This window comes from Phalacrocorax carbo, chromosome 13, assembly GCF_963921805.1.
Source record: "Phalacrocorax carbo chromosome 13, bPhaCar2.1, whole genome shotgun sequence".
Taxonomy (NCBI): Eukaryota; Metazoa; Chordata; class Aves; order Suliformes; family Phalacrocoracidae; genus Phalacrocorax; species Phalacrocorax carbo.
In genome coordinates this window covers 4,867,665-4,891,181 of record NC_087525.1, presented here as the reverse complement: position 1 = coordinate 4,891,181, position 23,517 = coordinate 4,867,665, and the positions used below count along the sequence as shown (strand labels likewise).

At 48.8% G+C, this 23,517-nt stretch overlaps 1 protein-coding gene and 1 long non-coding RNA gene across 2 annotated transcripts in view; one reads left to right on the top strand and one right to left on the bottom strand.

Annotated features, from left to right (window-relative positions):
- Positions 1–15,995, bottom strand: part of LOC135315589 (uncharacterized) — a 199,563-nt gene extending 183,568 nt beyond the window's left edge. The window contains exon 1 of the long non-coding RNA XR_010375067.1: positions 15,686–15,995. This is a non-coding gene — a long non-coding RNA (uncharacterized LOC135315589). The remainder of the gene's footprint in view (positions 1–15,685) is intronic.
- A 2,607-nt stretch (positions 15,996–18,602) lies between these two features.
- Positions 18,603–23,436, top strand: PCBD1 (pterin-4 alpha-carbinolamine dehydratase 1). Its single transcript, XM_064464633.1, has 4 exons — positions 18,603–18,683; positions 21,627–21,758; positions 22,119–22,199; positions 22,754–23,436. The coding sequence occupies exons 1-4, from the start codon at positions 18,681–18,683 to the stop codon at positions 22,850–22,852; spliced, it is 315 nt and encodes a 104-aa protein (XP_064320703.1). The 5' UTR covers positions 18,603–18,680; the 3' UTR covers positions 22,853–23,436.
- Positions 23,437–23,517: the final 81 nt, after the last annotated feature.

Genomic DNA, 23,517 nt, shown 5'->3' with positions numbered 1-23,517 from the left:
CGTGCGCTCGGTACAAAGCATCTCAGCACATTCAGAGTGGTCTTTCTGAGCCAATGTGCATTAACCTTTCCTCTTGGAAACCTGAATACGGAGTATGATAGTTATCCCAAAGGTCTAATAACCAGTTGAGAGCATGAGGCACGGCTAAGCCTCGCAGTGTGTTGAATTGCCTTCCTGGGATGGTTTGATGAGGGACGTAATCACAAGAGAAGCGTTTTAAAAGGTGCATCTTCATCTCTCTTAAAAGTACCAATAATCAGTAGCTAATTTTCTCTGTCCTGTTAGAGCTTGTTTGACTTCTTGAGAAATTAACACCTGTCCTTAAGGTTAGGCTGATACAAGCACTACTGATTTTTCAATGGCTCAACTTCAGGGCTGCTAGAACAGCGAAATTATCATCATTTAAAGGTATCATTAGTTAAAGCAGAAGTTTCATTATTTAAAGTAAAAAAAAAAGCAGGAATATTGCTCGCGATACATGCAGAAACACACCTCGCTTCACCTTCAGACACCAAACATTTTGGAAAACAGGCCCAACTCTCCAGTACTACCGATGTAGTCAAAAGTATGGATTAAACTGAAGCCACGGGGAAGGAGCAGCACCACACTGGGAACACAAATACTTTACTTCTCACCTGCCCCCATGCATCTAATTTTAAATCCTTCCTCTATGCCTTGCCTGCAGGGCACTCTGAAACACAGCATTCAGATCCAGGGTTTAAAGCATTTGTTGTCCAATCTACATGGTCCTCTCCCTAGCAATGCACCCATGCTTCAGGGGAAAAAAAGCACCGGCGAAGGCATCAAATGCAGAAGAGGACTCTACTTCTCAACCCTCAGCAGCCCAAAGGATAGGACGATGCCAGAAGAGCCATGCCACTCACCACCACCCGCTTTCCATTTCACTGATGAGCTCTAAACCACGAAGACCGAGGTCATGCAAAGGCACCCCCTCTGCTTCCCCCGCCACGAGCCCTCGCAGCATCACAGCAGACGGAGCACGCACGCAGCCCCCAGAGGCGAATGCCATGCCTCCCATGCTCGCCTGGCTTGGGGCTGACCGCATCCGTGCGGACGGGAAGGGGCGTCTCAGCCCCGCCACCCCCTCTCCCCTCTGTTTCAGAAGCTATAAGTAGAAAAAGGGACAAGGCTGTGATTATTATTCGAGGTTTCAAAACCAGGAGGGATGGGGGAGGCTAGAAAATGTCACAGGCTTCTTGCGGACGTGACACAAGCTGGCTTGTGGGCAAATTAACACAACCGGGAGAATTCACTCGGGCTCATCAGGGTAATGAAATGTGATATCCACTGGAGAAAGCGGGGACAGGGACACGCTCCACTCTGCTGTAGCAGCGATGCCCTTTAGACAAAAGACTCCCTGGTGAAATGCAAAACAACTCTGGGATAGAGTGTATTCAAACAGGATCCAAGGACAGCAAACCCATAACCACGTAAATAGATCCCTCCTGCTTATTCTGTGCTGCATGGGGACACGTCAACATGTATTTCGGGAAGGGAATGCTCAGAAAAGACTATCATTTTTCTTTTTTCCTGTTGCCTGCTCTAACAGTCCTATTATTCATGGTCCAGATAAAAAGGTCTCACCCCAAAAAACTTCGCTGACTACATCTACTGGCCATATACATCAGCCGCAGGTTCAGGATTGACTTACAGCAACTGCTGCACCCTGCAGGGAGGCAAATTAACTTAGCAAACAATTCTTCCCATCTAGACAGCTCTTTTCTCCTGCAGATCAGTCCTAACCCGCCAGCACTCCTCTCCTGTGAAGGCATATCAATTCCACCTCTTCTTAAACAGACTTGTTCAAGACTTCTGGCTGTTAGGATGGTCTATGTCATCTTAAGACCATGGGGCAGCACACCTAGCACACCCTGACCAAGACTGCCGGTCTCATCTCTTCGGACATGCTTTTTGGTGGTGTGACTAGTTCTCATGCCATCGCACACCCTCCTAACAGCTCCCTGCTCGCGTGACCCTCTCCAGGCCTGCAGGCGAAGGCTTGCCTGCTGACCTATTACGGTCTTTCTGCAAATTAACTTTATTTCAGGGCCCTCTGCCCTTGGATGTACCTCCCCTTCTTCTGTCTTTAGATTTCAGATTGATTTTTGCGTAAGTGGGGCTCCCAGAAAGCTCTTTTCAGAGGAACTTTAAGGAGGTCCTAGGAAAGGTTCTCCAAAACAGTAACTCCTCTTATCCTAACATCGTTTGGGCATTGTACACATGTTATTAAGCATACAACCAGAGTAGGAAAATACCCACTGCCACAGGCATAAACACTACCTGAGAGCTCCTCTACATGAGTCTGGTGTAGCTCTGAGTAAAAGGGAGACACCAGTCCCAGGGAGAGGAAAAAACAGAGATCACAGCTTTAACTTTACATTTCACACCTTCCCTCGCAGAGGAAGTGCTGCATTAAGATGTTGGGTGAAGCTTAACACATCCCACATTCCCACCTCGGTTCGAAACATGTAGCCCTCCATTATAGAATCCCAAATCGTGCTCGGGTAGGTCAAAATAAGGCTATTCGTTTGTTAAATCATTTCTTTGGTGCTGTTTGGACTTGAATTAATTTTAGTACATACCTATATAAAGATGCCAACACTTGTCCACCCAGAACTGGGCTGTCATGACACCGTGACGCTGGCTTGCTCTGACACAGTCGGCCTCAAAACCACCTCTTGGATATTGATACCAGCAACAAACAGACGTTTGTTTCTTCATACAGTTTGTTTTGGGGTTTTCTTAAGTACTTTAAAAAGGCTGTGGGGAAAATGTTGACTTTGCAAAGAAAGTTTCTATGCGAAGCAATTCATCTCGCACGTGGCAACTTAATTTAGCTATGTGTTTTAAGAACGCTTCTCCAGGCATCAGGCAGCTAAGCTTTGGGAAGTTACATAAATCAATACATTTACATTTGTATGCGCTAACAAGAAATGAATGCCTCTTTCCCTTCCAGTTAGCATTTCTGTGTGTCACGGGTGCTGCTCCCTCTCTCCACCTTTTCCACTGTCTTCAGGATATGACCACGGAAATTGTCATATTGAATTACACTGATAACCCGTCCAATTTAATGCCCTTTCTAAAATAATACACCACACCAGCTGCTACAGAGGAACATTTAACACTCCTTATAATTGACAATGATGGAACAGCACCACCACGAGGGACGTATTTCCTTTGCATTAGGGGACCCTCTCTTTTCCTTAAGCATTTTGTCATGTATATTTTTATCCTTGCTCGCATACCTGTGACTATTATACTCTGAGAAAATCTGCTATGGTTTTTTTTTGGGGGGGGGGGGACTCAGCAGAATCTTCTGGCAAGGAGTTTTGCAGGTTAGCGTGTTAACTGGGTGTGCAGCATAGACTCCTGCATTGCTGCTCAGTCACAAGTGGCCATCTCTTACATCTCCTAGGAAGGGCTACAAGAGGGTACAGGCTGACCTGCTGCGTCATTCGGTAACCTGCATGCCTTGGTCACTTCTTTCTCTCCTGCAAACGGAAACAGTCCTAACAATTAACACAACCTCAGAAAGCACAGCTTTAAAAAAATGTGGCACTCTAAAGCAGGGAAGCCTTCCCTTGCCTCTAATCACTGTCAGAGCCTATCTTCCAAAACCTTCTGCTTGTGCTGGATCACCCTTCCTGCCCACTGCTCCAGGCAATGCTCCAGCTCCCACAGATACCTCCATGAATGGCTTCAAGACCTCTTTTCACCCTGCCGCAAGCAAAGGACGACCTGGGCTAGATTCAGCCCAGCTGGAAGTCTTCCTCCTACAGGAGATACACGCGCTGGGCACGCATACAGCCCCGTGCCTCAGATGAACAAAAGACGTGGCTAATTGGATGTTGCAGCACTCCCATGGCAAGGAGGGGATGGGGTTGGGCTGGCTTGCAGAGTTCAGCTTTCTTCCTCGACAGGGAAATTTGCAGCGTAATTAAAATGAAATGTTGGTGTCTGTGTTGCACATTGAAATATTGATGGAGGGAGGCATAAAGCATTTTATGAATGCATGCTTCCATTTTGTGATTTACTGCCCCCCAAAAACTGTTTTCACAGAACCTACTTGGGAAGAAAAGGGGAGACATGAAAGACCAATAGTGGTTTTATCACTGCAGAAAGAGAACAGAATTAGACAAAGTTAAATACAATGTATTGAAAGATAGGCTTCGGCTCTGAACTTCAAATACAGCAGGAGCTCCCTCACACCTGGAAAGGGTCCATTGAAATCCATGGAGGTTTTTTTTCCCTTTCCTTGTGCCACACCACCTAATGCTGGGAAGGGGCTACGCTGCTTTTAGCTACAGTTGAAAAAAAAGAGGTCAAGCCCCTATTTATAACAAGGCTTGGAGTAAAGGACTCACAGCTGTGTGAGAAGACACACAGGTAGGACTTACCATCACCTGCATTTACTGTGTCTTTATTACGCAGCCCCACCAAGTACAGTTTGGCCAAATGGAAGTCTGACCCCATCCTTACTTCAAAAGAGGGAAAGGAAATTTACAGAGAGTTCTTTAATTAATGACTTAATTACAGCACAGATTAAGATGAGGCCTTTGCTGTAGCAAGGGTAGCAGCTAATTCTGCCTGGAGTTTATTTGCCACAGAAATGAGTGGCAAATTTGCCTCCAGGATGAGTGAAATCCCAATTCTTAGCCAAAGGTGAAACCTCAGCATCCACAAACCTCAGGCAAGGGGAATGCAGAACAGCAGGTTACCGACACAGCAACCAGCTCCAAAGAGGGCGAAGGAAACCTTGCCGGGATCCAGGAGGGCAGTTTAAAATATATAGTTTCACCTCACTCGGTCACTACTGTTTTTCCTCTTTCACAGAATCATTAAGGTTGGAAAAGACCTCTAGGATCATCAAGTCCAACCGCCAACCCAACACCCCCAGGCCTCCTAAACCATGCCCTGAAGTGCCACGTCCACACGTTTTTTGAACACCACTTGCTCTGCCAACTCAATTAATGAACTGCAGTAAGCAGTCAGGAGTTGGAGAAAACATTATTAGCCAGGCAGGCGCCCAACCCACAACCCAGCCATCCACGCTGCCCACTGCGAGCCCCCTCCTGCCATTCCCCAACCCTGACTTCTCCTTTTGTTCCCTCCTGTTCCTCTCCTCTGCTCCTTATAACCAGGTTAAAGCAGGAGAAAGGAGTTGCTGGCCCCATATTTGGGCTGGAAAAGGGCTGTGCCGAGGCAAGGCTGTGTTTGCACCCCAGGGTAAGCCCCCCTCAGCACTGCACATCCCTTGTTTTGGCACTAAACTCACAAGCAACTTTCTCTCTCCTTTCATCAAACCCTGCAAGCAGATGGGGCTTCAAATTTGCCGGCTGTTTTCCCAGAGGGTGGTAGAAACACCAGCCTCATTCCCCAGAACTGCCCTTGTTTCAGAGTTTGCACTGCTCACTGCAGGCTGCGAGGGATGCAGCAGGGATGCACGTGGACGTCCCACTTACGAGGCAGCCGTGGGGCTATCGGGGCAGCTCTGCAATGGCAGGGAAGGCTGGCAGGTCTCCACTAAAGCACACAGAGCTGGGAGAAGCTCACACCTTTTCCCCCCTCAGTGTCCCTGACCTCCTCCTTTCTTCACCAACCCTACCGAAAGGGAGCAACTTGCGCACTCCAAGCTGGCTAAGACAGTCACAACCACGTTACAAGGACATATTGCAACATTTTACTCCAGACCAACCAAACGGCAATGTTTTCAAATGCACAGCAAAATAGTGTCCCCCAGATTCCAAGCTGAGGACACACAAATTGAGCATGGCTCTCCAAGCTGACCCACGCACCTCAGATGGATGATTTGCATTGCACATACACAGCAGCACTTGAATCTACAGGCTGGCACTCAATCTGCCCAGTCCCAGGCTCCTTGCTCCTGGTCCCAGCCACTGTCAGGTCCAGCTGGGGTCATGGACAGACCCTCATGAAGCAGTCTGATGCCCCCAGGATCTGAATCATCCCTTGAGATTCATTCAAGCTGCCTCTCTTGACCACAAGGTGAGATTAGGTACCCAGATGCTTCATTTCAGGGTCTATGCTGGCTTGGGCTTAGCCCAGCTCTTGGTGCTACTCCACTTGCAGATGGAGGTGTAATCTTGCTTCACTTCTTTTAATTACTATGTGTTCAAAAAATGAAGTTTGTCTCATTAGAGTTCAAATGTAAATTTTCTACCTCCACTGCTTCCAAGTTTCATTTCCTTTGGTAAGCCCAAGAACTTGGCATTCTGAGCCAACATAAAAATATTAAATTTTGACTGTATCTTCAAATTCAAGCATTGACGTGTACAGTTTTGAACCCCTAGTACAAAGCAGCTGTTGTTGCAGAAGCATACTATAAGCTGAGGCAGAAGAGGCAAAAAACCAGAAGCAAACCCACCCTGGCTGACTATTCAAGGCTTGCTGGTTAGAAGAGTCCTTACTCTTCTGAATAAAATACATTTCATTTTAAGGTTTGATTCTGTTTTAACATAGAGAGATGGGATTTATACAACAGAGCAACTTTTTTGCAAGATGAATTTTTATATTCCATGTTCTCTTTACAAGTAATTCACTCACTGCAGTGCAACAAAACGCTTTTTGAAGTCCCTCAATTTACCATTTACTCAGCAGAAAATATCAGCAAGAGAGGTCTGCAGAAAGTTAAATACATGCACACATTGAGAAAAACAGTAATGATAGATACCGCTCAATGAAATTTTATGTAACCAATAGCTGTTTGATGGATATGTGATTTAAAGGTTGCATTAAATATCTGAAGCTTTAACTAATCACTGTATAAATAACACAGCGGTGGCTTCGAGCAAACAACTGATAGAAGGAATCTTGACAGATACACACACGTATCAACAGAGGTGGCTCCGAGTAAGTTCTACAGGAAGAGGAGAAAAGATCATCCCAGAAATACTATTGGAAAAAACAGAGAGGACACACAAACGCTCAAGCAGCACCTATGCATAGTGGCCTGGGAGGAGCACGCTGTAAGAGTAACGACTGCTGTTCATCTCTGGTACCCACAGTGCAGGAGGGAACAAGGCTGGAGAGGTCTGCGGGATGCAGTGCAGTTATCTACTGCATGATCCCTCCCTGGGCCACAGTATCGATGCTAGAGAAGGTCAAAGGGGCACACAAAAATTTCCTTGTGCTCAAAATGTACCTTTTTGGTGCTCTGCCTCATGAGACTTCCAGAAGTCTCTGGGAGCTCTCACTTTTAGCCTGATGAAACACCTTGAGCCCAGAAAATCCCCTCACAGCTCACCCCATAAGCACCACAGCTAAGTACAAGCCCTCTCCTCTTGGCTTGACAAGCCTCACGCAAAGCCTGCTTTGCATTTCTGTGGTTCTTATTGAAAAGAGACAGGTAGGTGCTCCCTGCCCCACAGACCACCGCCATATGGGATGGCCAAATGGGTCTTTGGGCAGCACAGAGTACACCTCTGCATTATGTACAACACCTGATGGGAGCAGCAAAGCTGCTCAGCCAGCTCAATTCTTCAATGTTTGGCCTCTATCCTCTTCTTTCTCCCCAACCACCAGCAAAGGACATGCTTTAGGAAAAAGCACTAGACAATAGGGGCCAAACCCACCACCCCCATGGCATTCATGGATTGGAGGCCCACATCATATAATCCAAGAGCAGGGGACAAACTTCAGCATCTCAGGAGGCCTCTTTGAGTCCTTTCAGTTCTTTAATCTAAATCATGTTAATCTGACAAAAGGAGGAATTTCTTCAGGCCAGATTCAACTGGCAGGAAGGACATGACATGACTTCCCAACATGACTGAATATTTGTCACGTCACACCAGCGTTCAGGAAATAACCTCGCAGGCCAGGGAGGACAGCGATGCCCTCTCATTCTGGAGAGCAAGGTTGAGCACGCCGCCGCGGCTTCTCATCGCTTCCAGGAAAACACCGGATGTTCAGCGAGGTCAGGAAACACTTCCAAGAAGTGTAACTCCTCCTTCCTGGTTTTGAGGTTGTGCACGGAATTTTGGCCAATTTAGGGTTATCTGTGTGCAGATGCAGCTACACCATTGGCAAAGTTAATTTTCAGTATGGAGGAGGGTAATTCAGACATCGATAAGTATTGATCTTCACTTTCTTTCCTTCGTGACCTGAGAGACAGTCTCAGATTACTTACAAAATGAGGATAATCATACATTATTTATCTACCTTTAAAGAGGATCCTGTCCACTTTTTTCCTAAGGATAATCACTTGGGATAAGGCAAAGAGCTGAAGTTACTGCCCATCTTCTCCTTTAACCAACATACAAGGGATGGGGAGAGTAAAGAAAGGAAAATATCCGCAAGGTCAGTTTTCACTGGGATGAGGAAGGGACTAGACAGGGAACTGCCCTTTTACTGTCACTTTTGGCTCCTGTTCTCGACATGAAAATCTAAGAGCTAATGAAGATAGATGGGCTCATCCATGCTGTTGGGGTCTGGATACTGATGAAAATTATTTAATGGTCAAGAGCCATCACGGGGTGCATTGATTAATTAGCAGAGCTAGAAGGTGAGTGACTCTACCAGCACAGCAGCTGCTAATAATAGAGCCACGATGGGTCAGGGATCTTATCCAAAAGAAAGATGAGGCAACTGTAGGCTCGCAGCTCACCTTCACTGCAAGCAACAGAGGCAGAAATTCTTCCAGAGGGCTTGTTTGCATCTCCCACCTCCTGCTAGGAAGGTATGTGTCCAGGATAAGTTGCTACAGGGCCAGGTGTCCTCAGGAAGGAACAGTGCCCTGGGGATGGAGGTGGCCCCTCTCCATCGACCCAAGAGCACGGCTGCAGATTGACGATGGGGAAGGTCTGCAGATGGGTGTCCTGTTTCTCAAAGGACCTGCTGTTTTAAGCATGCTTTTTCCCTTTCTGCAAGGGGACCTGCAACCCTTTCAGACCTGCCCAAGAAACCTCAGCACAGCCTCCCAATACAACAATTTTCTGCCTTCTGAGGATACAAACTTCCACTGAGAATTGAGTCCTTAACACCTCTGAGGTCTTGATTTCTCCTTGCCTCAGTTTCTTACCCGTACAAGTAAAAACTCCCCCATCCATTTTTCAAGCATAACCTACCCAGAGCACAAAATCTCTCCCCGTGTGTCTACAAGGCCTGAGAAAAAAAAACCAAACAAGAAAACCCAAGCCCAAACTACCACACACACAACAAGCAGCTTGTTCTGAGGCTTTTCTACACTACTGGAAAACAAACTAAAAAAAGAATTAACAAAAGTGACTCCTGGGAGAGGAGAGCTGCACTTAAGATAAGCTTCCCAGGTGTCTGGAGGAGTGCAGGGGAATGATGATGAAATAGCTATATCATATACACACACATTTGTTAGAGCACATACTGACACAGCTGGGAGACACTGACAGCTCTGCAGAGTAAGACTAATTTCCAAGCACTGAAAATCATCCTGGTGGAAGGCTTAGGAGTAAAAATTATCCAGCCAATCTAACAGAGTGGTCATAATTTCAGCATCTAACATCTCAGTAAATGCCTGAGCCACAAATTATCGTTCTGCATCAGCAGAAAGCAGAGATCTTAATGCTTTTTGTTGACATGGCAGACTTGATCGCTGGCTATAGTGATTTGGAAAATAAGACAGGTGCTTTTTGTACCACGCTTACTGCCAATGAAGATACAGGCACAGGGCAAAGAGGGGGAAGATCCCAGCCTGGCCTCCAGTTTGTTAAAGTTTCTAAAGCTCTAAAATACCCTTTCTGGGATTCTGTAAGGAAAAAAAAAGAAAAAGCAATTCCATCCTCTAAAGCAGAGCTAAACCTTCTAGTGGTGTAAATGAAAGAAGTGAAATAAAAAACAGTATATTATTTCTTCCTCCTAAAAACGTGGAGCAGATCTCAGGTCGCCTCTCAAATTTCATTAGAAGGTAGTACCACAACGACAGTAAAAAAAAACCTTCTACCCTACTCGTCCCTTTTGTCAGTGCACTGCCTGCAAAGCGTGACCCAGAACCACAGCAGCTACGGTCTGACTGGTCTGGTTCATAGCCCATAACACAAGTATTTTACAGCATTACTTAATGAAAGCTATGCTCCACTAAGGCAAACGGGAGCATTCAGCTGCAGCCCACAGCCAGGCTCCAGAAGGAACAATTCAGATGCCAAATTCTATTGTGTAGATGGGGTAGGTAAGACGCAACTGATTTCTCACCAGATGGGCTCTCAGCTCCTGCCACCAAAAGCCATACCTGTGCACTGGAGAGCTGCAGTGGCACCAGGAGGGTACCCAAAAATGCAGGTGCTTTTTAAAAAAAAAATCAGTCCTCCCTCCCTCTTTATGCTGAATTTGATAGCAAAAGCAAGACTGGATACCCAAGTATCTATTGGGGTGAGGTACATCCAAATACTTCATGGACTATCCCTGCTGATTTAAGATACCTGTCAGACCTATAAACCACTAGTTACCTGCTTAAGAAGGCAGATCAGCTGCAGTCACCAGGCATGAGTGAACCAGCTTCACCTGCTCAATTGTGCATCAGAAGAGACAGCTGTGTTATCACAGAACTCGTGGCCATGCAGACCCTCAAGGGCAGGCTCAAGTCTGCAGCACCACCACAGTATCTGTATTTATTTACATGCTGGGCACTCATTGTAAACTGCTGATCAATAGATGGCTCCTGGAGAGAAACCCTCTCTTTGCTGAGTGATGTTGCTGCTGCTGCACAGAGGCTGCTTTTTGATCCTGCCAACTTAAATCCCTGCTGCCACGGTAGACAATATCACATCTCCCAGTTGCACTGGAACTGTTGGTCCTTTTTATTAACAGAACTTGCTTGATCCAGGAATAGGAGTTTGGGGAGAAGAATCCTGTTTTCTCCCCCCTTTTCTTCTGCCCTTGGCCACCAGGTCTGTTCCTTTCCCAACTGCACTTCAATCAACTGTTTCTTTTTCATTTGATTTACAGGCAGTTTATCCAAAGCTGTAGCCACCACATTGGCTGAGAGGGGAAAGCACCAGCAGATGAGCTCTCCTGAGCCTTATGATATCAGAAGCAGATTCCCCGATATACCCTTGCATTGCAAACCCTCCCCTCCCGTGAACATTGTCTCCCCATTGTGGGGCGCAGTACTGCTCCTCACCTTCCTTTTATGTGACCAGAGTGAGGACCAAGCTCTCACAAGGACCCTCTGGAGGGCTCACGGTTCAGAGCAGTCCTACAAGACATACTCCTTCCGGAAGAAATCAGGTCTCTTTCCCAGCACTACAATACTGTCACCAACATCTTAGCTCTCCTTGGTGCCTCAAGACGACAGCAGCAGGACCTGGTGAAAGCTATCTTGCCACAGGACATTAGGTCTGAGATAACACAGGGAAGCTAGTGCCACCAAGCAACGTCCCCCAGGAGTTCACAGCACCAGTGACTTTCCGCTTCAGGTCAAAAACAACCACATTCCTTTCTCCTTCCTCCGCACCAGCTTCAACATTTCACCTTTGCTAGGTCATAAACCCAGCCTACACCAAATAGCAACTTCCAGGCCCAGTGCAGGGTATTACTCAGACAACCTCCAACAGCACCTTAGAGGAATGCAAGCAGAGGTCTAAGAGCTGAGGCAAACCACTAAAAGTAACAGATCCCTCCTTTTGAGCCCAAAACCCCTCCAAGATCCTGCTGTCACGGGACGGGGTAGAGGTAGGTGGAATTAAACACGGCTCCATTTTGCTGTAGCACATCAGCAAACTTCCAGCCCGGGCTGTGAATCAATGACAGTTTGTAGTATTTCATCTCTCCCCCTCCTTGCCATGCCTGCCACAAGAACTCTTTATCCTCAGACTTTGAAGCGAGTAGCTACGTTATTTAATTTGCCAGCCCCATCGGGTGAGGCAGAGTGGCATTTTGGTTTTTTAGGATTGCTGTGTGCACAGTTTTCCCGTTAATTTTTATCCTGCTTTGAACAAACAGTGCAGACAGCATGGTCCGGTGGTCATTCGCACTAATAGCAAGAACAAGGAAAGCAGATTAATTCAGTTTGTAAGAAGCAGTACAAAGTCATTAAGCTGGGCAGAAATAGAGGTAGTAATATAAATAAGTAACCTCAAAACAGTATGTTTAATGCTTACAAGGATAAAAAAAAAGAGCTCTACACCTGACATGAATTTCACACACAAGTTTCTGCTATTAGATTCTGCACAAAAAAATATATGCAAAACTGGCCAATGTATCTCCAGCAGCTCTCCCTACACCACGCTCCATGCCTGGTTTTGCCCAAAATTTACCAGTTGATGCTTGGTATTAACCCATTGCTTCCAGCAATGTGATACACTTCACCCAGCTCACCTACTGCCCTTCTGGGAAGGCTGGAGATGAAGCTGAGCGCCCACTGAGCGCCCAAACAGACTCCCACAGACCATATGCGAGGGACAGGCACGCCCAGCAGGGGACCATTTATCACCAAAAAAAGAAAAAACATTCCCTCTGCTCTCTTAGCCCTCATCTGAGAAAAAAAAATACTATGAAATATCTCCCAAAGGCAAATCTGGGAAATAAAATTGACAGCTCTACTGTAAAGCAAAGCTCCTGGAGCTGGCCACTGTGCCCCCTACCAGCCTTCCCATGTGCCACAGCCCATAAGGTACCCGCCTCCGTCTCCAAGAAAATCACTGCCTTAGCACATTTTTTCCTCCACTCAGCTATCATCATCTCCTGTACATTACAGCCACTCTTTCCTTCTAAAGCAGCCACATGCGCTAAATATCTCACTAACCTCTGAGCTACTGTTCTCAACTCGGTTGGCTTTGAAGCCTGTGGTTTCTAGTTCCAATCGAAGAAGAGCTTGTATGCCCAAAAGCCTGTCTACCTTCTCTAATCCCACCTTCTAATCCTGCCCAATAAAAGGTCTGCACTGACAGATCTGGTCTTTACATCCACACCCAGGGCCCCTCTCCTGTCCCTACCGCAGGGTAGCTACTGCAGGAGCTGCAATTGGGAACCTGGAAATAAAACCCAAGGACTTCCAGGACTTGAAAACAGCAATGGTAACCAAAGACCTCTAGCAGTCTGGCTGGAGAGGCATCCTCAACATCCTCAATGCTCACTTATCTACAGGGAAGCACATCCCAGGAGCGGCACCGGTGCTTTGGTGCACGCCAAATGAGCTGGAGGTGCTTCTCATGAGAAACAATTTGTCATGAAGGTCCAGCTGAAGAGTCACTTTGCTGAAGATAGCCACTCTTTAGCAGAGCTAATAATATCAACAATCACTCCTGGTTTTTGGATCAGAAGGGTTTCTGAGAGCCCCAACTCTGTGCCCTCCTGCCAGGGGCTGCAGTTTCAGGGAGCAATACCTTTTCTCAGCATTTTCCTGACCCCTAGTGACAAGACATGGCTGTACAGCAGCCGCTTAACATGCGGCGCCCAACTCTCCCCACATAAACAAGGAACAAAACTAAGATGGGAGAAAGGTTTCCAGATCTGTCAAGACACCTGCCCTCTGCAACCCCTGCAAATTTGCCAGTAAATCCAACCTGTTTAGCAAAGAAACTCAAATTTGGACTGAAAGTCAGGAAATGAGCTGAATATAAGAAGTTTCCCTTGCACCGAGAGGCCGAGTTACATGATTAATCCATCAGCAGCCTGACAAAGCAAGGGGTGGAGAGGAGGCAGTTTTGATGTATTACCTTCCCCCAGGGCAAACGCATCCTGTGTGGGGAACGGAGAGGCCTTGGCACGGCAAACTGCATGATCTCACCGCCGTCCACCACAGACGATGGAGCAAACTCCTGGAGACCTTGAGGACAAGACTTGTGACACAGGAGTTACCTGCCAGGGCATATGGCTTTTGTTTTCATCATGCCACTCGGTTTCAAGGACAAACACAGGGTCGAAGCAGGATTATTCTGGCTCAGTTCTGAGTTTTCAAATTGAATCCATGCCAGGCTTCTCTGCGCATCAGCTAGCAATGGGTTGTCTCTTCCACAGGAGAAGGCATCCGTGGCAATGTGTGCTCAGGTCTGCATCACCTTCCCCCTCTGGGAAACATCCCTTCAATGCAAAATGTCTTAACTCCCAGATGCTATAATATTCCACCGTCTTGCACACGGCTGTCTCCCACTTCGGTATTCATGTTTTCTACGCAATAGAAGTGGTTATGCCACTTTTATTGCCATTTTTTTTTCAATCTAGCCTTCTCCAGTGGTATCTGCACACTGCCTGGCATCAAGGCCCTTTACCTAAAGCACCATATGAGCTGACCAGAGAGGCCCCCATTTGTACCAGCCTCCAAGTTATCTTTTTCCTTGTGCTGAGGCCAATTCCCACCCTCATTGACTTTGATAAATCAACACTACAAGTAGTCTCACACAGGAATAATTAACGATACATCTCTATTTATTGGGCCTTTTTGTCAGCTTAAACTTGTCACAACTGCCATAAATCCCCTCCAGTGCTAAACTCCTTAATTAAATCTATTGTGCCACACGAGCAATGCTTCAGATACCAGCAGAGTAGTCAATGATGAAAGAGCTTGGCCCACCCTGACTTAAAACACACTTCGGGGGCTGAGGCTCACCAGGGGATTGCAACCCTTGTCCCAAGATGCTCACTCAAAAGTCACTAACATGGATGCAAACTCTGAAAATGTATTCCTGCTAAACTGCTGAGGCACAGCATTAAAAGGTATGTTAAAAGGAGTGTGGCCAGCAGGGCAAGGGAGGCTGTCCTCCCCCTCTACTCCACCCTAGTGAGGCCGCATCTGCAGTGCTGCATCCAGTTCTGGGCTCCCCAGTTCAAGACAGACAGGGAACTACTGTTCCAGCAGGGAGCTATGAAGATGATCAGGGGACCAGAGCATCTCCCTTGTGAGGAAAGGCTGAGAGAGCAGGGTCTGTTCAGCCTGGAGAAGACAAGACTGGGGGGGATCTCATCAGTGCCTATAAATATCTGAAGGGTGGGTGTCAGGACGGTGAGGCCGGGCTCTTTCCAGTGGTGCCCAACACCAGGCCAAGGGGCCACAGGCACAAGCTGGAACACGGGAAGCTCCACCTGAACATGAGGACAAACCCCTTCCCTGTGCGGGTGCCCGAGCAGGGGCACAGGCTGCCCAGAGAGGCTGTGGGGTCCCTTCCCTGGAGACATTCACCCCCCGCCTGGACGCGGCCCTGTGCCCCTGCTCTGGGGGTGCCTGCTCAAGTGGGGGGTGGGACGGGGTGAGCTCCAGAGGGCCCTTCCAGCCCCTGCCAGTCTGATTCTGTGCAGCTGGTTAATTATTTCCCTGCTGACTAAGCAGTTGCTCCCCCTGCCCACAACACAAGAGTTTCAGTCTCATCACAGGAGCAACTCAAAGCTATAAATACACAGACAATTCAGTACCCACCAGGCAAAAATCTGTTCCCCCATCTCATGGGTTGCCAACGAACCTCCTGCCCCAGGTCTCCCCTTTCAGGATAAAGAGGTGAAGCAGAGCCAGTCCTTCTCCCTCCCGAAGGGTGGGAAGAAGGAACAGCAGGTGGTGCCAGACCTGAAGAGCCAAGCAGGTGAAGCAAACTAACAGCACACTCAGGATTTTCTGAAGGCCTTCTCTAAGGAGCAGGAACATCCTGACACAGGGTCTATTCCACACCCTGTCTCCAGCTGCACCCAGAAGCAGACCTCAGAAATGCAAGAACAGAGTAAGCACAAATGAAGCTTTTCCCTTTACCTATTTTCAGCCCAGGAGATCTTCACATGATGTGTGTTTTCTATTTAGTCACCCCAACCGGCTCCCTCCCAGACATGACAGACAAACCCCTCCCATGCAGTGCTGGAAGGACACCTACCCTATTGTTCCAAAGTACGATATAAAACAAACACCCGGCCCTGTAACAGCACCTTGCTTGAGATAAAGATTCTGTCTGCCAGTGCCATCAGCAACCATCCAGCTGCTGAGCCAGCAGCTCTGCTAGAAGCCTGTCCGATGCAAACTTGCACTGCAGCAAACAAGGTGGCAGAAGCCACCGCTTTCTTTGCGGGTTAATCCCGTTTGCCCCGTGAGAGGGCCCAAGATGCAAGGCCAGAATGAATTTACCGTGACTTGAACTGTGCTAATGCTAAACCCATGGGTCATCGGTTCCCGAGGGATGCCTGAAAAGCATACCTGCAGGAAGATGGCACTGAGCACATTTTTAATACTGTTAAGTGAGGAGGCAGCACAGACCATGGGGAAAAAGAAAAAATAGAAAATTTTTTTTAAAAAATCAAACCATGGGCGGAGAGGAGCCCAACACCCCAAAAAAGCTACTTGCTGCTGGGTTGCAGAGTCCTAAGCTCCTGCAAGGAGCTTCCCTCTCCTGAAAGCAGCAAGGATCATGCTCTCCACAACTCTTGTGTGATTGCAAGCAGCCACACACTGCAGCCAGCACTCTCAGAGAAGGAAACTAGCATCCCTCTTCACTCAAAGAGACCATGACAATGTTTCAGGGAACGTAAAACGAGAAAGGGGAGGAATTCAAAAAGTAAATCTTGAATTGGGAGATAATACATGGATCTCAACCAAAGCAGCTTTCAGGGTCAAGTATGCTTTGTTAAAAAAGTATTGACAAAATAAAAATAACGGTAGGTGAGCGATATGAGAGCTCCCTCTGAACAGGCAGAAGCAATGCGTGCATGCGGGTTTAGCTGCCATTGACCTAGCCCAAAGGAGCACAGCTCTAAACTAGGCAAATACCTGTCGCCAGTAAACATGCCTGCCCCTTGCACGGGGCTGCAAACTGCTCTGAGCAAACACCTTGCCCAACATAACTCAATTAATCATCAAAAGCAAATCTAAAGGGTCCTGTCTCAAAAAGAAAAATTAAGGCTGTGCAGAGGGGGACTTCCATGCACTTAGGGGCTCAGGAGTCAACCAAAGGATCCCTCTGGCCACAATTTCACACCATAGACCGAGGAAAATCACAACCGCCCTGTTGACACTTTTCAGCCAAAGCACAGCCCTCTGCAAGAGATCTCTCACATGTAAGGTTGGCAGTTAAGGCTTGATTTATACCCTAGAAGAGAAAATGCCATTACAAAGGAGCTGGGTAATCAGTAGGCGCACTATAATTAACTGTTTTTCTCCTGATGTTCTCCAGCCACAGAAATTCTCACCCTTGATGACCCGAGGTGTCTGTCAGTTGCTCTGTACTGGCAGCACACGTATTGGCAAGGTAAATAGGATCCGCTCCCAGCTGTGCTAGAACAAAATCCAGAGGGAAAGCAGGGTACCATAAGAGATGGGGTATTTGCTTCCTCCCCATCTCCAAATCCACAGGGAGACCAACAGAGGCACTGTCACCTGGCCAAGGTGTACTTGAGGCCCTGACAAATCACCATCAAAACTGCCACCCCATTTTCTTGAGAAAACGGCAGCTCGGATCCCCTGAACATAGCTGTTATCTGCAGCATCCAGATCTCCGCCTGCAACTTCCCAACCACCCCGCTTCCTTTACCTCCTGCACTTCTGCTGGGATGTGCGGATGAAACTGCCAGCCCTGCAAGCCAAACTTATGCCAAGAAAATATTCTGCTGGCCTTTCCCAACCTTACAAACAATGCTACCTCCTGATTTCATTGCTGGAAACCATACAGCGCCCCTCCTCATCCCTATCAGAGCTTCCAGCTTCATATCCGCACGCAATTGTTTTCTTCTTAGGTGCTGCGTTGCTCTCCAAGCCTTTTCTCCTCGGACAGACACGCAGGGTCTCCCAGGATGCAAGAGATGCTAATTTTTCCATTTCGTTACCCTGGCAAGCAAATCTATAGAGGGCAAAAAAGGAAAGGAAGTGTTTGCTTCCCTCTAACTTGCCTGCTGGAGAAACAAACCATCTCTGTGGCCCCCACAAACCCTAACAGTAGAAAACAAGATGTGCACAAGGGATGTATGTCACACTATATTAAAAAACTTCCAGAATCAGTTGCTCCAAGGGTAAAGCAAACCACGGGGGTATAGCAGGGTGCTGAGTTTGTCTAACACGGACATCAGCATGGTACAAAATTGTTGTCAGCACTGGAAAATTGCCCATCACATGAGTGGGTTTAGCGGACGACAAGCTGCAGGACATAGGCACAAATCCAGCAGGCCTGGAGAGCGAAAGCACACCGGGGAACAGCATCTGTGCAGCCTCAGTTCCCTCGGCAACAAGACAAAATACCTTAGAAATGCTCAGAAGCATTGTGCCGCACACAGTCACCCCATTACCCGGTCTCTTGGTCCACGTGCTGCGATATAACCCAGGCTGTCCCCAGACAACGCTGCCCTCAGCTCATCATCACCCACGCAGAGCTCAAAGGGCTGGGAGGCACACGCGTGCTCAGCCAGGACGACTGTCACATTCATCACACGTGTTACCAGCAGCATCCAGAGGTACCGGCTTGAGCTTCCCCGCTCCATCCCGGTCTGCCTTTTCCTCTGTGCAACAGGTTAAAAGAAGTGACCCCACGGAGAGGGGCGGGTGGTTCAGGGGTGGGCGCATCACCCCTTCAACGTGCACGGGGGGGGGGGTTCAAAGAGACCCTTTTTTAGCACCCCCCGAGCCCCACGGCCTGGTAGAGGCGCCAAGGCGGTGGCCGCGGTCCCCCTCCCCGTGGGCGGGCGCGGCCCCCGGCCCCGCCTCCCGCCGCCCCCGCCCCCGCCCCGCGGTGCAGCGCCCGGGCCGGGCCGAGGCCGGAGACCTGCGGGCGATGGTAAGTCGCTGCCGGGAAATCCGGCCGTTGCTTTGCGGGAGGCGGCAAAGGACGGGGCGGGAGGATTTCGGCGGCGGCTCCGGCCCCTGAGCAAAGGCAGGAGGAAGGCAGAAAGGAGCAGAGCTCTGCGCCGTGGTTAATTAGTAACACCGGGAGCTGCATTACCAAAGCCGGGGCTCTCCAGGCTCGGTTCCTCTGCGAGGGGGAGGGAAAGGATCCATGAAGCAAGGCTGCACCGCCGGCACGGCAGGTATGACCCCCCCACGCGTGCTCTGCCTGCGTGGCCCGTGCAACCCACCCCGGCCAGCTGGAAATCGGCTTTTTTCACAGCAGCAGAGGGGACGGGAGCGAAGCCCGCGGGCCCCACGGCCTGCCTGGCTCCAGCCCTGCCCGCAGGTCCTGCTCACGCAAGAGCTGCCCACTTTACCTTCTCCTAAGGGACAAGTCACCCTCAAAAGGGAGGATGTTAGTTTGAGCGGAGAGGGTTGTTTCATCTCCAGAAAGCCCAAAGCCTTCCAGGTTTCCCACACTGGTTCTTTTCCCTCGGTTGCACAAAAAAAAAATAATCATCTCCCTGCCTTAGCAGCTGAGAGCCAGCAAAAGGAAACAAAATAATTAAGTTTCGCTAACGAGAAGAGCGTGTTTTAAAGGAGTAAGTGCGCATGAAAGCGGTATCATCCCATGCTGACAAAACCAGCAGGCTGGGGTGGAGACGGCAGGGTGGAGGGCGCAGAGGGTGCCCGGGCAGGGGGTCTGCCACCGCAAGACACAGCCGGAGGAGCTCGCTTTCTTGTGGTCCATTGGCCATGCCTCCCGCTGGCGCTGGGCCCTCAGAGAGGCGCTGGGCCTGGAAAAAGCCCAGGGGCCCATCCTCCCATGTCGTCGCAACACAGAAAAGGGTTCAGAGAACAATTAAGCCGCGTCCCTTCCAAGCTGGCTGGTTTCTTGCTCTGCCCGGAGTTGGCTGGCTTGGCACCCACCCTGCTGTGTCCATACGCCTCTGCTCCAGGCAAGCAACAGCTACAGCTTTACACTGCCTTTCTTTAGCACCAATACACCATCCCCTGGTCCCAAAACCTGGCGCAGCCCCTACCCCACTCCACCAGCCCCCCAGAGCAGCTCCCGCAGGTGCCCCCCTGCCAGCGGCCCCGCGCAGAGCCAGCCTCCGTCCCCACGTTATCCAGTTGCTAAGCTACCTGCACCAGCTTATCACGCCATCAGTGCAGAAGGGCAAGGGCTGAGGGTTTATTGCGCTGAGCTGTGTTTACCCACTACCTTCCCTCCCCGAGCTCTGGGTTCGGAGGGATGGGGTTGACCTTAGCAGGGCAGGGTGGTGGAGCTGGGCTGGCCGGGGACCATCCAGAGCACTGCACAAACTGAAGGGTGGCACGGGTGGTTTGAACGCTATCAGGGAGGCCAGAGCATGCATAGGCAAGGAAGGCTTTCCCCAAACACCGTGCAAGAGGGAGAGAGTACAGCCATGATACCAGGGGGACGGGAACCATCCCACACCCAGCCACCCCAGAGCTAAGGTTCAGTGCGCACCTTGACATCCTCCATTTCATGAAGTGCTCTGCAGCCGAGAGCTTTCTCTAAGCATAAGGGTCACATCCACACAGACAGGTAGGCACCAACACGGCCTGATGGCTTAGCAGACCCAGTAACATGGGGATAGGGCATAACCTTTTCAATCTTCCTCAAAACATACAAAACCAAAGACCCCCCCAACAAGAACATCAGCTCCACGGCTGCCTCTGGTTTTGTACAGCCTGTAAGTGAACTATAGGGAAAGACAATCTGCCTTCTTTGGTCTGAAGCCCCTTGAGACACTTCACTTGGGCATCCATGCCCAGAAGCACCTTAAACAGCTGAGCGAACACCCACAAGGAATAGTAAGCTGTATTTGTTGGGGCTTATATTTAACTTGCTACATACATTTTGCATATAAAGGAAGACAAATTGCAAAGAGATATTGGTCTTTGTCATTGAGAAACAATCCTCACCAAATCAAAAGATCAGATCGCCCACTGGGAAAGAATTTTAATTGCCAGAACATAATCTTTCAGATAGAGCAAGAGCCCTCTGCACTCAACTCCTACCTTCCCCACTGAGCCAGAAGATACGCTGGCTCAGGCAGCCCCCATCCCCAAGAACTCCATTTTAGTTTCATCTTTGCCCATATTCAGTCCCCAAAACCAAGAACTGCATTTTTTTTTCCCCCCACCCTTAAAACAAATAACAGCAGCTCTGCCCAGGAGGAGAGGACAATGCTAAATCACAATACCTCCCTCTGCCTTTTGTTATTCAGACAGAAACAGCCTGTTGAACTCCGCTGTAACATAAGGGAGATTGAAAAGGAAAAGGAGCTGAACTCCAATTTGGTGACTCATCTCTCTGATTCACACCACTTTTTCCTCCTCTAAAGCAGGCTTCCAGTGCAGATGACCTGCAAATAAAGCCCTCCTGCTTCGTGAAGATACTTCACCAACCTCAAAAGCAAGTCATTCTCAGTTCGAGGCCATCACAGAGTTTCAGGGTTGGGGGTTTTTTTCCAGGAAATTATGTATAATGTATTTGGGAGCTTAATCTCACAGAGCCATCATTTCTTGGCACCTTGGGTTATAATGAATACGTATATATACTGGTAAAGTGGAAGGAGTTGGAGGCCAGAGGACAAAAGCAACAAGCTGTACTTCACTTGACGTAGGTACATGCAGGATGTGGCCAGGGCAGGGAGCAGAGGACAGCACCGATATCCCACATCATCAGCACCCCCCACTTCAGGTCCACACACACACTCCGACCCTCCCACCCAGCCTGTACCTGCCTCCACAGACCCATAACTCCACAACCCATGGGATCCCTCACTGCTTTGAGCATCTGCTTCATCCTACCTCTGCCATGCTGATCTGCTCCTCTTCCCTTTTCTTTCTGCGGCATCAGGCGGGAAAAGCCCACAGGCTGAGTGCAGAGGAGAGAGAGCAGCTGCTGCCAAACCTGAGAGCCGTGGGGTGGAATGAGGTGGAAGGCAGAGATGCCATCTTCAAAGAGTTCCACTTCAAGGACTTCAACCGGGTATGACCATCAGAGGTACAGAGTCTTACAACAGGGAGACCTGGTTTGCAGAGCAGGAAGTCCCATCTGCAAGGCTCAGTCAAAAAAAACTCCTCCGGGTTTCTTCTGAAATGTAATAGCTGAGCAAAATAACCTGCCCAAGACACCAAAGTGTTCAGCCCAACACATAATTTGTCTGGGAAAAGGTCCCCAACAAGAGGAAAACCCAAAGAAAATCCCAACAAAGATACAGAACATCCCAGGCCTTGCTTTTGGTTGAGTTACCTAGAAACGTGGTGTAAAATTAATGGCAACGGGGCGAAAAACAATACATCTCAGGGGAAGTGGTTCAGAGCTAACTATTCTTATTCCACTGGGCAGGCCTTCGGCTTCATGACCAGAGTGGCTCTACAGGCAGAAAAACTGGATCACCACCCTGAATGGTTCAATGTGTACAATAAGGTAAGGAAGAGGGATGGTGGGGGCAACCAGAGCTCTTCAGGGAACACATCCCTTTCATGACGCATAAAACAGCAGCGGCAATACTGTTCAGATGAGTGGGACCTCCTTCCTCAGATGCCATTCCCTTGGCATATCACAGCCAGCCTGTAGCTATCGCCTACATACCCTTTCATCCCCCTTTTTTTTTTTTTACCTGTCCAGCTGAGCAGTAGCTATCTGTAGGCTGGCACCAGGGTTGCTTTTTTAAAAATCAGTATCAGAAATAGGAGCAAGGGGAAAAGCTTCTGGAGAAAGTGAGTTGAGAAGTAGGCACAGCTGGCCACTGTGACCAAGGCCGGGGTGGGCAGTGACAGCTTGTGCCAGGACATGCTGTAGGAAGGAGAAGACCAGGCAAAACACCAGACCACCTCCCACCCCAGGAAATTTTGCTAACAGGTCTGGAGAAAGTAATAGTGCTACCTGCCTTATCAGACGCGAACTGTCTGCAGCACTGGGGGAAACCGTTCCTGCTCTTTCTGCCAGCAATACTCGGTCGGTCTGTCTGTCTGGTTTAGGTTCACATCACGTTGAGCACCCACGAGTGTGGAGGCTTATCGGAGCGAGACATCAACTTGGCCAGCTTCATTGAGCAGGTTGCAGCTTCTCTCTCGTGACTAGAGACACATGAAGCCAAAAATCAACTCTTGCCGCTGCCACAACCCGCATCTCGCCTGGAAGGCTGTACCTAAAGCCTCCTCCCACTTCTAAGCTAGTTCCTGGATCCAGACTGCCTAAAGCCATGCCTAACTCCCCGCCACAGCTCAGATGGATGGAGGCACTTCTCGGGCACTGTGCATATATCCATCTCTGATCTTGCCGCTGCCATTCTTAAACCCTTTGTTAGCTGTGGGCTACCAAGCCTGCAAACTGCTACGCCTCTCAGGCTTTCAGCAGACATGCCCTTTTACCAGGAGTCTTGTTACACACCTGCACCAGTAAATCTTTCCAGAGCCTGACCCTGTCCAGCCACTGTGTTATTGTTTCTTACCTGCCAGAATAACCTTTCTGCCTAAAACATGGTACGTGAACCCTTTGGTTCCTCTGTAACATACCAGCAACCGTGATGTGCAATTTGATTATTACTGTAACCTCTCTGTAGCAGTATTATACACAGGCATGTGCTCTCACCCCTATTGTAACCAGCCTTTGGTAGGACACCAACTGAAAATGTTTACAATAAAGAACTTGGTTAACCTGATGAGAGTTTGGAAGGAGGCTTCACTGTCAAATTACACCAACAGGTTTACCCAGGACAGACCAGTACCTGAGTACGCTCTCA

What these genes read in the sequence shown, in the direction of transcription:
- PCBD1 (XM_064464633.1), top strand. An exon ending in ACTTCAAGGACTTCAACCGG is followed by an intron (nt 21,759 to 22,118) that starts GTATGACCATCA and finishes TCCACTGGGCAG; the next exon opens with GCCTTCGGCTTCATGACCAG. An exon ending in GGTTCAATGTGTACAATAAG is followed by an intron (nt 22,200 to 22,753) that starts GTAAGGAAGAGG and finishes TGTCTGGTTTAG; the next exon opens with GTTCACATCACGTTGAGCAC.